This window comes from Lynx rufus, unplaced genomic scaffold (genome assembly GCF_022079265.1).
Source record: "Lynx rufus isolate CCGP_SWC_20201006 ecotype Redwood Valley unplaced genomic scaffold, mLynRuf1.p SCAF_2, whole genome shotgun sequence".
In the NCBI taxonomy this organism is placed as follows: Eukaryota; Metazoa; Chordata; class Mammalia; order Carnivora; family Felidae; genus Lynx; species Lynx rufus.
This window is the reverse complement of record NW_025814834.1, coordinates 3,571,949-3,586,736: the sequence shown is the minus strand read 5'-3', so window position 1 is coordinate 3,586,736 and position 14,788 is coordinate 3,571,949. Positions and strand designations below refer to the sequence as shown.

The 14,788-nt window shown below is 46.8% G+C and overlaps 1 protein-coding gene across 1 annotated transcript in view; it reads right to left on the bottom strand.

Annotated features, from left to right (window-relative positions):
* Window positions 1-326: 326 nt before the first annotated feature.
* The window catches only part of COL6A3 (collagen type VI alpha 3 chain), a 65,335-nt gene continuing 50,873 nt past the window's right edge, over window positions 327-14,788 (bottom strand). Inside the window, exons 38-43 of the mRNA XM_047084638.1 lie at window positions 14,288-14,390; window positions 10,952-11,349; window positions 9,427-9,690; window positions 8,310-8,408; window positions 1,026-1,190; window positions 327-367 (exon numbers count right to left, since the gene is read on the bottom strand). Of these exons, the coding sequence (XP_046940594.1) occupies window positions 327-367; window positions 1,026-1,190; window positions 8,310-8,408; window positions 9,427-9,690; window positions 10,952-11,349; window positions 14,288-14,390 (1,070 nt within the window). The remainder of the gene's footprint in view (window positions 368-1,025; window positions 1,191-8,309; window positions 8,409-9,426; window positions 9,691-10,951; window positions 11,350-14,287; window positions 14,391-14,788) is intronic.

The following is a 14,788-nucleotide window of genomic DNA, read 5'->3' as shown; positions in this document are numbered from 1 at the left end:
CACTTGCCCGACACAGGCATAGCGTGAAACTCCAGAGGGGATCTGAGCTTACAGACATGTCCACATAAACACCAGCAGTGGATAACTATTACACAACGTTCAAAGTATACGATATAACTGCCTGGAGACAGAGAGCGTTGGGTCCACAGACACATTTAGCACCATATTGATAGGTCATGCGGCAGAACGGTTCGTCCCAAGTTCGAACGTACATCAAAGCGGGAAATGGAACAGTGCAAGGATGTCTATACCCAGAGCTTCTACAGAGACGACTCGGAAATGGCTGCCTCCTTCTTCAAGAGGTATGTGGTGCTGGTCGGCCACGCTTAGGTCCCCATGGCAGCCATGACTCCGGGGTTGACGAGCGCTGAGCATTGATGGAGGGGGCGGGCCGGTGAGGGTGGGAGAGAAGAGGAGGGAAAAAAGCCACATCACTGACCCAAAAGGACACAAAAACGATCCCACGGCTTCTAGTTTTCCTCCCCAGTCTTTCTTCCCCGCTCAGTGCCTTTAACGGCGCCCCTGGCACTCCCTGGCCTGGGGTCTGGGTCTGCGTGTGCAATCTGAGCCCATCGGCTGCCTTGCATCACCAGCCAGGCCCCTGGGCACCCTGTACTTTCCAATTCTGGCACCAGCCGGGCACCCGGAGAAGCTGTTCTTTCTGTGTTAGCAGTCGAGTTGCCCAACGTAACGGAGATACTGGGTGGCCCCAGTGTCCACATCAGTATAAAGACGAAACAAAATTATTTAAAGATGAGCAGGAAAGAATAGTTTGGTCTTGTGTTTCTTCGTGGGCAAAAACCCAAGTACACAAGAATGTTTTTAGGAAATAGTAATAATTCAGAAAATTAATTTCACGTGTTCTATTTGAGCATCTTCCGTATCTAAAGATACAACGTACCCCCTTTGTCCTATCCACCGTAATCATTGTAATTCTTATATCTTAACAAAGGTGAATCATCGGCCCGGACCTCTTGTCTGATTTGCAAAAGCCACAAACACAAAAAGAACAAGCAATCACTTACCGGGAGCGCAAACCTTTTCACATTCTTTCTGTGAATTAAATCTGTTCTCGTTGCCACCGCAACCTCCGTACCAGAATCTCGCACAGCTTTTGGTGTCCGCGTCGTAGTACCATTTTAGTATGAATTTCCTGCAAGTCCCTTCTTCTTTGGGTAGCTTACATATATCTTTAATAACGGGATGAGAACAGAGCATCATTTAGGACACGCTAAGGACTCTGCTCCCAGCGCGAGGGGCTGAAGGTCTTATCACAAGGCTGGCCAGGCAAACAGGAGAGTTTTGAGAAGGGAAACCTGTCACCCTCCCCACGCCTCCACCTCCTGGCTGTCGCACGCACATGAATCTCACCCACAGCAATAATGCAGTCGCCTCGATGAAAGGACCTTGCCAATTTTACTCGGACCCCAATGCAAGCCATCGTTACTGGATAATTTCAGATGGAATGAACTGTTTCCCCTTTTCCCATCACAGGACCATTTACTGTCCAATTCCTTCAATACTAAAGCCCAGCTAAGAAACTACCTCTTAAAACTATGGCGCTTTCTACTCCTCGGCCAAATGGCACGTAAGTTCGGTCAGATTCTAGTTTAAACAGAAGGCTGTATATCTCACTACAAGACGAGCGGAGGGGAAATAAAACTCAACGTGGAAAAGAAACATCTTTCTGAGTATATGCGTATGTATGCCTGTGCGTGTGTGTGTGTGTGTGTGTGTGTGTGTAGCTGGCAGCCTTCGAGAGCAGCCAAATTAAACAAGCAAAGCAAAGTGCTACCGCTGCTGTAAAATACACAATGGCAAAAATGTCACATCGCAAAGCTGTTTTGAAGACATGGAGGCATTCTTTGTCCCGTTAAGGAAGTTTATGTTTTCAATGCATACTTCTGGTGTGGCCCAGCTGCAAAGTAATGGCGACGTCAGAGCCATTGCACAACGCCTGCAAAGAAAAGTTTACAGCCCTTCCACAGGAAAACATCTGTTTACAGAGTCTCCTGGCAAACTCCAGGTCATGCTGGGAAAGAGGAGCATTAATGTCAACCATCTTCTGTAAGTTTGAAAAACGTAATCCTTCCTTCTATAAAACTCCCTGGAGGGGACAGTGTTACATGTTTACGGGAGTAGCCAACACGCCTGAGTCACCGGGCCCTCCCCATGCAGGGCTGATGTCCCCACCCCCGTGGGTTGCTCACAGCTGCAGAGCTGGTGAGCACGTGCAGGTCTGATTGCACCACGAAGTGAAAGGAAAACTTAAATCTTCAGGTAAAGAACCAAAGCTTGGGTCAACCGTCATGGACCAGACTCAGGTACACAGGATTTAGGCTCAGAATTGGCCCAAAACATTCCCTGGGGACATGGGAGAGGCCATCACCTAGGCACAGACCGGTGGCTCCACAGTCTCTCCTAGTTGCAGACCCTCTCAAGGGCCCAGAAATCCAGTGGCCCTACCAAGAGCCTTGGAAGACCCAACGAAGCCAGAAGAAAATGACGACAATTACAAAAACAACTTTCTTCCTCCCAAATGTGCCTACCACCAAAGGAAAATGCCTGGCTTTCAAGAAATGTCCTGCGGGGAAGTGAGCAAAGCAAGAGTATTTCAACCACCAAAATTTATCCCTCATTTGCCAGTGGGTTCCCCTTTGAGTGTGAGGCTTGGGCCAAATGGTTGACTCGTCCCCCTTCCTTCTTCCCCTGAGCATCCCCCACATGGCTCACGTCTGTTCCATCTAATTTGTTCCACGTGCCATCAGTCCTGGCCACCTCTGTTTAGCTATTCTGTTCCCGTTCCCCCGTGCTCTTCTGAAGCAGACACGGGAAGTCTCCCCAGACCTGAAGCCACACAGCCCAGGGGCCGCCCTGCAGAAGGACACTCTGTTCCCTGACTGGTTGGCTTCTCCAGCCTCCTAGGGTTTTCATCGGAATGGTTCATCACCAAACTATCACTCCTGCAATTCCACAACCTTTACGCCAGTGACAGTCGCTGCTAAGATCCTGTAGCTTTACCAAGATGACATAGGGGCGCTGGCACCGTGGGCACACAGATATTTGGTAGACCAAGAGAAACATATTAATGAGGGCCCTGCACTGTTGGAAGACAAAAACGTGGGATTCTTCCCTCGTAAAGCATGGAAATGAAAGGTTTTGTCCTAAGAAGCCTTGTAGTTTTCATTCCCATCATCCTGACTTCTGAGACATGCCATGTAGACGGGACTCAGCTGTGTCAGTGCTAAAACAACCATTTTAAAGACACAAAACTAAAAATGTCTTATTATCCAAAGAGGTGTTGATTAGATGGACCTCACTGAGCTTTTCCCCAGAACAAGTGTTTGGACACAACAGTTGTCCAGGTTTTCACTCCAAAATGAGTGTGCCCTTTGGGCACAAGCCTGGAAGAAGCCCGGAGTCCCCTCTGATGTGACAGGAAGGTCAGGCTGCATACTCACTAATTTTCTCCTCCTTATGTTGAGAACCCAACAGGAGCCTGAAGGCCAATAGGGAGCGACATTTTCAATAACCTTTCCTGATTCACTTTTGCCGAGAATAACCACGTAATAGGTTCCATCTGAAAAGATAGACCTGAAGGGTTGTGGATTCAGATCACTCTCTGGTGACACTTGCCGGTGAAATATGAACTGGCCAATGGGCACCAGTGAGCATCCAAATACAAGAGGAAACTGAGGCAAGGGCATCTGGAAAACCCTGCCAGGGAATCCCCCCTGTTCACAGAAGCCATGGGAGCCAACCTAGGAGTCTTAGAACAGCAACCACAGGGTGGAAGGTGCCCTAAGAAACATGAAAGACGTGTGCATGTGTACGTGTGTGTGTGTGCACATGTGTGCGTGCATGCCCACGCATTCTATTCATTTAAAAAATTAAGAGGGCTATGCATGGGGTCATTAACAGCGGTCATCAATGCTTCAACTATGGGAGTCATATTTTCTTAGGTTTTTTTTGTAAGTTGTGGATTCTCCACAACGAGTATCTATGATTTTATAATTAGAAAGAGATATTACTCTTTGAAACACATAAAGGGTTCAACTGAAAATCTTGTCTTTTTTATAGTTTGAGATTTCTAAAAATTTTTTTAATGTTTTATTTATTTTTGATACAGAGAGAGAGACAGAGCATGAGCAGGGGAGGGGCAGACAGAGACGGAGACACAGAATCCGAAGCAGGCTCCGGGCTCCGAGCTGTCAGCACAGAGCCGGACGCGGGGCTCAAACCCACGAACCGCGAGATCATGACCTGAGCCGGAGTCGGACGCTTAACCGACTGAGCCACCCGGGTGCCCCCAATTTGAGATTTCTATAGTGTCTATGAGTAGCATTTAAAAGTTATCAGCTTTGGGGCACCTGGGTGGCTCAGTCGGTTAAGCATCCAACTCTTGGTTCCAGCTCAGGTCATGATCTCACGGTTCATGAGTTCCAACACTGATCACCATGTGTTCTAAATCCAAAGTGCTACGCTGTAACAAAATACAGTTCCTTGTAACAAGCCCCAGTGAATCTTTTATTCATGGAGGTTAAAAAAAAAAGGTAAGGAAAAGTATCTAACCTTTAATACGAAGAAAGGGACACATCTTTGTAAATACAAACCGTGTTTCTAATTAACTGGTACTGCGAAAAATAAGAGAAATTAAACTGTACTCACAACCACCTATAAAAACCAGTTTTTAAACTTAACTTTGCCTCCGCTGCCTAGAAAAAACATCTTTGGAGAGATAATTTATAGTATGCATAGTAATTGATATTTAGATGCAGCTACTGAGTAAGAATACAGTGAATATATTTTTAAAAGTTACTTAATAAAGTGATTCACTGTCTCTCTTTTTTTACCTGCAAAAATATGAGTATCATAAAAATGTTTTACCCCCCCTGGGAAAAATTCCTAAGATGACTTAACTATGGCAGGGGACAGGGGAGGGAGGAGGTGGGGAGACAGGGGAAGCTTTTGTCTCCTGATTCTTCTTTCCCATTTGGAGGTTTAAACATTTTAAAGTAAGTATCTGATTGATTTCCTTCAAAAGAGTTCTCAAAGACTCACAGGCACCACCAAAATCCCTTTTCTCTGCCACATGGTGAAAGGAGACCTAAGTGTTAAAGGTCCGGATTAGGGCGCCTGGGTGGCTCAGTCATTTGAGGGTCTGACTTCGGCTCAGGTCATGATCTCGCGGTCTGTGAGTTCGAGCCCCATGTCGGGCTTTGTGCTGACAGCTCGGAGCCCGGAGCCTGGAGCCTGCTTCGGATTCTGTGTCTCCCTCTCTCACTTCCCCTCCCCTGCTCATGCTCTGTCTCTCTCTGTCTCAAAAATAAATAAACATAAAAAAAAAATTAAAGATCTGGATTAAAAGGACTTTCCTGACTCTGAACCCATGACTCAGTCTTAAGCAACAAACACAACAGCCCAGTCAGATTCTTGTTTAACGATTATGTTGTTTATATCAACTAAATATTGTTTATATATTCCTGTCCCTTCTGGGCCACACAAAAAAAGAACCAAAAACATCCCCAAGTCTTGCCATGGAATTTACTCTCAGTCATTTTCTCTCAATGAAGCACCGAATTTGTAGGAATTTTACAATCTCTACTCTCTATGAGGGGTGAAGTTACCAGTGACCAGGAAATAACAGACAGATTTCAATTACTCTGAAGTCAGAATTTCATCTTCCCTGACCCAAATCTTTGGGGAAATCCTAGTGAGTTCTTTGCCGCTTCTCTCTGAGCTCGAGCACCATGCTGGGAACCAAGTCACCATGGAGGTGACCCAGGAAGGGAGCAGAAGGGGGACAGGAGCTGAAAGGACCCCCGTGCAAGGGACAAAGGCTCAACCATCGTGTCTTCATGCAAGACTCAGAAGACGCCTTATGTGCAGAAATCAAAGAGGCAAAGACAGAGGTCTTCTCCACACACTTCTCCTTTTGCTAGTCTGAGTTGAAAATTACAACCTTGAAAGCTTTTATAAAATCCTTTTATACAATCTCGAACAAGTTCAAGTTTAATTACCCTATCTACCCTGAATTCCTGAATTCTTTCTATACCTCTTTTCCACATCTCATTCTCTTCGATATCTCTTTCTAGATCTCTTTTCCCATAAATTTATATCAAGAGGAGAGAACGTCTTGTTTTTCAGCCAACCTTTCCAGTGGGAAGGCTGCAAGAGTTTGAAAAATGCATGGCTGCCTCTAACATAGACCAATTCCTAAACTTGCTTCCAAAAGCAGATTTTTTTTAAACCTTTTCCAGTTCTGTATGTAATTCATTTCTTTACAGTAATTACACAACTATGTGTATGATAGTTCCACAATTCCTGCACGGACTTAGTTACTTTATTTCTAGTAAACTCCCAATGCCACCTGTCAATAGGGGTTGTGGCTGTACTAATGGAAGACAGAAAGAGAGATAGATAGATGGATACAGACATAATACAGTATAGATACATATATAGATACAGATACAGATATGTAAAGGTACAGATATAAATCACTGATATATGTGTGCACAGATACACGGCTACAGGGCAAGTCCACTGATGGCATAAAATATTCTAGCAATAGAGAAGATTCTCTCTAGAAACAACTAAAAGAATCAAGAGGCCTCTCCTCCCGAGGGGCCACAAAGAGACGGGGGTGTGGAGACAGGAATCATCCAATATTATTTACACACAGATGGGATGGGATGCAGTCTCTACAGAAAGGTAGAGACTGGAGGTGAAGAAACAGACATCATCTTCAAAACTTGCAGAGCAAAGAGTAAAATGATAGGATCCTCATGGTGCCCGGGTGGCTCCATCAGTTAAGCGTCCAACACTCGATGTCATGATCTCACAGTTCACGGTTCATGAGATCGAGCCCCGTGTCGGCCTCCGCCCTGGACACGGAGCCCCCTTAAGACTCTCTCCCTGTTCCTCTGCCCCTCTCCCCAGCTTGTGCACTTTCTTTCTCTCTCTCTCTTAAAGGAAGAAAGAAGAAAGAAGAAAGAAAGAAAGAAAGAAAGAGGAAAAGAAGAAAGAATCCTCACTAATGGTTCAGAAAACAATGTGTCGCTGCTTCTGACAATGCCATGAGTATTGAGAAAGCACAGAGCTTTTAAATCCAGAACAAAGGCAGCGTGCCTCGGCAAATGCCTTCTATCAGAGTCCACTGCAGAAATAAACATTGTAAAGAGGAACGCCTTCCTTCTCCGGATGGCGGCCAGCATATCAAAGAATAAGGACTTGTCTTCACAGTGAGGGGGGTCTATAAAACAATACCATAGGTAAATGCCCATGGAATGTTGACTTCGGAGACCGGTGCCAACATCTTCTGAAGAACACTTATATATACGCAGAGCACACCAACTATATCAATAATCAGTTTCTCAAGGGAGAACAGTCTAAGCTCAGGGTCCACTGGACAAGGGTGAAGGTCTGGAAGGATCACGGAATCCCACTGCCCAGGAACAAAAGCACGTATCAGCTGTTGGTTCCAGAAACAGGTCGAACTCGTCACTCACGTAAGGGTACACACACTTGGGCTCAGGCACACGGACAGTGGGATGATAGGGTAAGCCAAGGTGTGTGCTTAGGGAATGAGGACCAGAACATCCCTCCCGTGGTTCGCTTCCAAACGCATGCCTTTCACGGGTTCTAATCTTGGTTGTTTTGTGTTCTTTTAAGCAGCTGTCATTAGATTAAGTCACTGAGTGGACAAATCCCTATGCTTCCAGCTTCATGAACCATAAATCAACTCTAGTCCCAACAGGAGGCTCAGGGGAATCCAATGAACAGACACATGAACTCCTGGCTATAGCCCCAAAGCAACGGCCATCTGGCTTTCTTTTAAGAGTCTGGTGACAGGAAAGGAAAGTCACTATTTACAACTTGGACTACGCAGAATCACACCACATTGGGCCACAAAGAGCCGAGGTGGAACATTCCCATAGAAGCCAGACTTGCCTGAGAATCAGAATCCCAGTGGATGACCCAGAGTGGAGGCTTCAAAGGCTTTGAAATGTCTGGTAGAGGGGCGCCCGGTTGGCTCAGTTGGTTAAGCATCTGACTCTTGGTTTTGGCTCAGGTCATATCTCATGGTTCGTGGGATCAAGCTCCAAGTCTGGCTGTGCTCTGACAGCGTGGAGGCTGCTTGGGATTCTCTCTCCCACTCTCTGCCCCTCCCTGGCTCACGCACGTGCTCTCCATCTCTCTCTCTCCCTCTCTCCCTCTCTCTCTCTCAAAATAAATAAACAAAATTTGTTTTAATGTCTGGTAGAATGCTTTCTTAGTGTTGTTAATGGACCCAACACTTCACAACTCACCTGCTTCACCACCAGCCAATGGCTCTGTGCTCACCATCAGATTGATGGTTGAACTAGAAGCTGACCTTGCTTGTGGTGGAGACGGAGGCTGAGCTTTCTCTAGAAAAGAGAAAATACACGCGACTGGTAAGAAACACAGACACGGAAGGGCTTAGGAATTCTCAGCAACTGAGGCAGGCTGCCTTTCTGGGTTACCATCTCATGCAAGGGCGAGCCACCGACACACAGAGACAGGCCAAGTCTCTACAGACACTCCCGAGGTCCACTCATCTCATTGGGCAAATGGAGGGAATCTCTGAACTCTGAACAAATCCTCCCATTTCCCATGTAACCTCTTCCATCCACATGGTTCCGTCCATGAAAATGGAGCCCCAGCGTGGAAGGCGTTTTGCACCCACATCTTCACAGATTACATGGTGACTAATGGGAATTCCCTTTCTTCAGGCATAATTCCTTGACCTGAATTACGCTAGCCCAAATAGAAAGGCATGGGGGTGGGGGAATCCGGGAGAAGGTTCAAAGGGGAGGGGGATGGTGGGATCGTAGCTAACAGAGCCTGGAAACACATGCAAGGGCAGGTCGAGGGCCTCGGTGCCGAGGCCGAGCCAGGGAGACAAGAGGCCACGGAGGGCAGAGCCACAGCCTGGTGAACCGGGGATGGAATGTGATGCCCTCTGCACCTGGCTGTGTGTGTCCCCTGGTCTAAGGGTGGTAAGAAGCAGGGACTCCTAGGTTCCTCTCTGAGAAGCAGTGACTCTGTGGGGTGTTTTCTGTTCACTGAACTTGCAAACAAACTTTAGAAACACGGTCGTGGCGGGCAGTCAAGGCCCCAGTCAGGGTCCACGAATGTATTTCTTTCTCCCAGAGAAGGGGCTTCACCTTAGGCCAAACGGATCTGGCTTCCCCCATAAAGCATCCCAGGAACCCCACGGCAGGACAACAGTTCACAAGGAACCCATCTTCCGCGGGATTAATTTACGAAACGGGGCACAACCAAAACACCCAGGACAACCTCCTCATTTCAGATCCAGCGAATAAGAACCATCCGCTTTGTGTCCTGTTTGACAGTCCATGCGGAAATCAGGTACTGGCTGCTCAGGGTGGCTCACGTACTCACTTGTAGTGAAACTTCCTTGGTAGGCAGCTCTGACCTGAGACTTCAAGTAGCAAAGCACCACCACGTGGTACGTGTGCCCAGCGAGCAGGCCCCCGATGGCACGCTCCGTGACCGACAGGTTCTGCCTCAGCACCAGGGACTGATCGTGGGCCGAGGTGACAGTGAGGTCATAAAAGTAAGGACTGGGGGGCTCGGGCCTCTCCCAGTGGATTCTGGCGCTGTTCTCTGTGACGTCCGACACCTGGACCTCCCGGGACGCCTTACCTGGAAAACAGATGGAAGCAGAATGTGGGGATAAAACTTAAAACCCCACGTGACTGTAGCACACAGGCAGCAGAAGAACAGAAGCGATGTACCAGCAGGCAACTGGGTGGGAATTCGGGTGAGCAAGGAACTCATTTCTTGTTTGAGCGCCTGAGAACCGTTAGTCTCGTAAACTACCGACATACACGAAACGTGGAATTCATAATCTCATTATTCATCAGCAAGATGCATCACTATTTCTTTTCTATGGGGAATCTGTGCTGTTAAGGAGAAACTTTGAAAACACACAGTCCAGGGGCACCTGGGGGGGCTCAGTCAGTTGAGCATCCGACTCTGGCTCAGGTCACGATCTCGCGGTTTGTGACTTCGAGCCCCACATCGGGCTCTGTGCTGACAGCTCAGGGCCTGGAGCCTGCTTGGGATTCTGTGTCTCCCTCTCTCTGTCCTTCCTCTGCTCTCATTCACTCTCTCTCTCTCAAAAATAAATGAACATAAAAAAAAAGAAAAAGAAAACACACAGTCCAGTGTGCTAATCTGAAACGAGACATCCAAAACAGAATGAGCTCCGTAATTTAGAATGTGTTAAATTTAAACTCCAGGGCGTGACAGGAAATTCTTTTAAAGGAATCCCTGCTTTCTCTCTGTTCATCAAATGAAGACAATTTCTACCTTTTCGCAGACACACTCATTCCGCCTTCACCTTTCTATATGGTGTGTGACTCTCTAGTATCATCTAGCATCAGAGGAAAAGATAAAACAAATTCTGGATCTCATTTAGCCCGCCCACCCTCATATCTCGTTCCATCTGGAAGGTGTCTTCCCCATGGACGGCATTTGTGGGGCAGGGGGGTTGATCGTCCAGGCTGTGACTTGCCAACTGATGAAACCAAACATCCCAATATTGCCACCGCGTGCAATTTGGGGCCTCCTTCCCGTGGGAAAACCCGAGATGGGGTTCAGGGCCCAGGGTGGGCAGTGGGGGAAGAAGCAGCAGAGGGCAGGAGACCCATTTCACCTGCTTTTTGAGAGGAGCTCCCCAGCCTCACAGAGCTAAGAGACAGGCTGCTTCCTAACAGAAAAAAAGCAACACTTTGACAATCGCACGCTCTGACCGGCACCTTCTAAAACGCATCGTCATCTAGATGCACAAATCCCAGCTCAGTGACGGCATTTCAACTGCTTTATAAACAGGCTTCGAAGGACGTGCCCTGAGCACAGGGAATAGGGATGTCACAGCTGGGCCCTCACGGTGCTTTCTTACCCACGGGCTTAGCAGCGTCTGTCTTGCTGGTGGCCAGTTTGGCGGCCTGGGGCTTGGCGGCCTCGGGCTTGGCGGCCGCTGGTTTGGCTGCGGCAGGGGGTCTCACAGCCGCTGGCTTCGCGGCCGCCGGCTTCGCGGCCGCCGGCTTGGCGGCCACCGCGGGTCTGACTGTGGCTGTCTTGGTGGCCTCGGGTTTGGCGGCCACGGGTCTCCCAGACACCGGTCTCGAGGCCGCCGGTTTGGGTGCAGCTGGCTTTGCTGCGACCGGCTTAGAGGCCGGCAGGTTTACTACTGTGACTGGTTTCGTCGTGGTAGTCACCGCTTCTGTGGAGGCCACTGGCTTCGCTGTGGTCACTAGTTTGGATGCGGGACTCGAAGTCACGTTATTCGGAATGTTTCTGTTAAGACAAATTAAGTACTGTTTAATATTATTGTTGTTTGATATTTAATTATTTAATTTATCATGTAATATAAGTATATTTATATATTTATATAAATTAGTGTAATATTATATAATATATAAAATATATAAATATAAGTATATAATATATATAAATATATTATATTATATAATAATTATATAATTATATTATATAATTATATATATTAATATATATAATTATATAATATAATTATATATATTAATATATAATAATATATATTAATATATTATATATTATAAATATATAATATATAAAATATTTTCTATATTATATAATATTACATATTATAATATGCATATGTACATATACATAATACATATGTAAAATATGTATATTATATATTATAGAATATATAATAAAATATTGTTTAATATTTAACTATTGTTAAACATTGCATGTCTTTGCCAGCTATCCACGCTTTACAAAAACACAATCCCATGAGCTATGTCAAATTTGCTGCTTTATCAAAATGCACGCAGTAGTTCTGATATTACACATCAGTATTGCTTATATTAAATTCTTTCCTTTTAGAATCGTGCCACAGAAAAGATACTGAAAAGCATATAAAGTAATAGAATCATTAAAAATGAAGCCCACAGGGGCGCCCAGGTGGCTGAGTCAGTTAAGCGTCTTGACTCTTGGTTTCAGCTCAGATCGTAATGTCACGGTTGGGGAGTTCAAGCCCCGAGCGGGGCTCTGTGCAGACAGTGGGGAGCCTGCTTGGGATTCTCTCTCTTTCTCTCTCTCTCTGCCCCTCCTCTCCCTGCTGTCTCTCTCTCTCTCTCTCTCAAAATAAATTATTCCTTTAAAAAGTGAAGCCTAGGGGCGCCTGGGTGGCGCAGTCGGTTAAGCGTCCGACTTCAGCCAGGTCACGATCTCGCGGTCCGTGAGTTCGAGCCCCGCGTCGGGCTCTGGGCTGATGGCTCGGAGCCTGGAGCCTGTTTCCGATTCTGTGTCTCCCTCTCTCTCTGCCCCTCCCCCGTTCATGCTCTGTCTCTCTCTGTCCCAAAAATAAATAAATGTTGAAAAAAACATTAAAAAAAAAACAATAAGGGCAGGAGAATGTAAAGAGACAATAATAAATACTTTAATTATTATTCTTGTTAGCAAAATTACAGTAATAATACTTGAACAACATTCGAAATGTAAAAATTGACCAACTGAAACATATACACCAAGAATTAAAAAAAAAAAAAAACCCGTTAACAGCTACTCTCGTGACAAGAAAATATCCATTCAACCAAATGCTGTGCTGAGCTCAAAATTTTAAGGTCGGTGTATACTTTCACTCCCAGACCTTATTGTGTGTGTTTGTTTGCATTAATTTTCGCGTGTGTGGTTGTTTTTTTCTTTTTCACAATGTCTTGATCTATTATGAACCTCTAGAAAGAACGGCAACATAAGGAGACACGGATCCACCAAGAGCCGCACAGATCCACCCCGTGTCCACTTCCGGCCCCGAGATGGGCACTCGTGAATTCCTAGAGCCGTCACGCTCCATGTGTTCGGCAGCAGATTTTTCAGTTGGTGTCATAAAACCTCAAATACTATGTTATATTACCCATTCTGTCTTCCTAAAGATCAGGTTAAGAATGTTTGAGAGGAATCCCAAAGATAATTAAGGCGAGGGAAAGAGAGCCCCTGAACCTGGACGGAGCAGGACACACAGCACGACACCAGAAAGGGTCACAGCGCCCTCAGCGGTGATTTTCAGCCCGAGAACGGAGTACCTTTCTCCAGGGACAAGGGCAAGAGCTGAAGGACAGAAGGGCTGGTAGAGGGAGCCTCTCTGTCCCCACCCTGGAGGTCAGCCGGGAGAAAGCCACATACTCATTTTTCAAGGATTAAGTCGGGTCTGCATCTCCTCTGGGGGCTACAGGCAGAACCCTCTGCTCCCCAACTAAGCGTGACAGTCCGTGGCACGCCCTTTAGGGGCACAACTTGCTGGCACATCGGCCGGGCTCAGTTCCTGCCACCACGTGGCCATCGCCTAGCCCTCTGTCACACGGCCACCCGGCCCTCCTCTCCGCTCCTGGAGTTGGCACCAAAGACAGAGCTGAGCCAGCATCCCCGTGGGTACGAGCCCCCCAGCCCCCACCCTCTCATCTGCCTTCCTGGAGGAACACGCGCGTCACCTCCCGATGTCACCACCATCACCTATGTTATCATGGCACTAATCGTTTTAAGTCTCGGAGCCCATTTCTTGGTTAATGTCTTCAGTCCTTCCATTCGAGGTCATTTCACACCAGGTGCTGTAGACTGTTTAAACACATGGCCCCAACCCCCCACCCTCTCTGTTCCCATGCCCTTCACAGTGTGATGTGACAGGGCCTCCCATGGAGTGTAGTCCCCCGCTGTTGAATCTAGACCGGCTGGCCCACTGGACATGCCTTGGCCAACAGACTGCGGCAGAAGTAACCGTTCGCTGGCTCCAGTCTCGGCCCCAAGAGGCCTCACGGCCTCTGCCTTCTCTCACAGAGCCCTTCCCATCCACCTGGGAGCCAACTGCCAACACTGCCTCCTGGAGAAGGAGAGGCCATGTGGAGCCGAGGCGAGCCAACTGGCCGAGACCATCCTGACCACCGTCCACAGCCGACAGCTGACATGACCACAAACATGTGAGCGAGCCCAGCTGAGCCCAAGCAGAAACTGCTAACCCACAGAACCGCGCGTTAAATAAACAGTTGTTTTAAGCCACTAAGTTTCGGGCAGTCTGCTCCGCAGCAAAAGCGAAGGGATACAACAGATTCTCTGCAGAGCATGCTCCACGTGTCCCTCGGGAAGTCACAGTCTCTAGATTTCAATGTCCCCGTCATGAAGTTAGACATTGTCTGGAGGACCTCCGCCCTCTCTCTAGCACTGTAGTTTTCAAGACAATCGTGACGATACTTACAACTGTTTGTGACCAAACTTCACAGGATTCTTTGTCAGTTGGTCCCCTTGGAACCAATCACACTGTTTCCTGATATCTGGAGACAAGTAAAAAGCATTTTCACCTGCAGAGAAAGAGAGGGAAAAAAATATCTTGTAAGTGCCTGTAGATCACATGCAAATTAAAACTAATCTGCTAACGAGTTCAGTGGAGCCCACAGCAGTCAGTCCGTGTGTATTTGGTGAGTTCATTCATTCCCCCAGACAAGCTAAGTCCAATCAATTTAAACAGTAAGCCTACCGGTCCTCGATCCATAAAACATCTCAAGCCAAAATCTTTTGTTTGGCAATAGTTGGGTGATGAGGTTTGAAGAAAAGATTCACTCAGTGTGAAGGGAAGGTAGGAATCAAAGAAAAATCACAGAGTTTAACAGGTTCCAAGCTCCTGAACATCAAATTGTGATCGAATTACTTGTAATATTTTCTCAATGCTGTGTTTAATAAAACTTTTGTTTTTAATCTT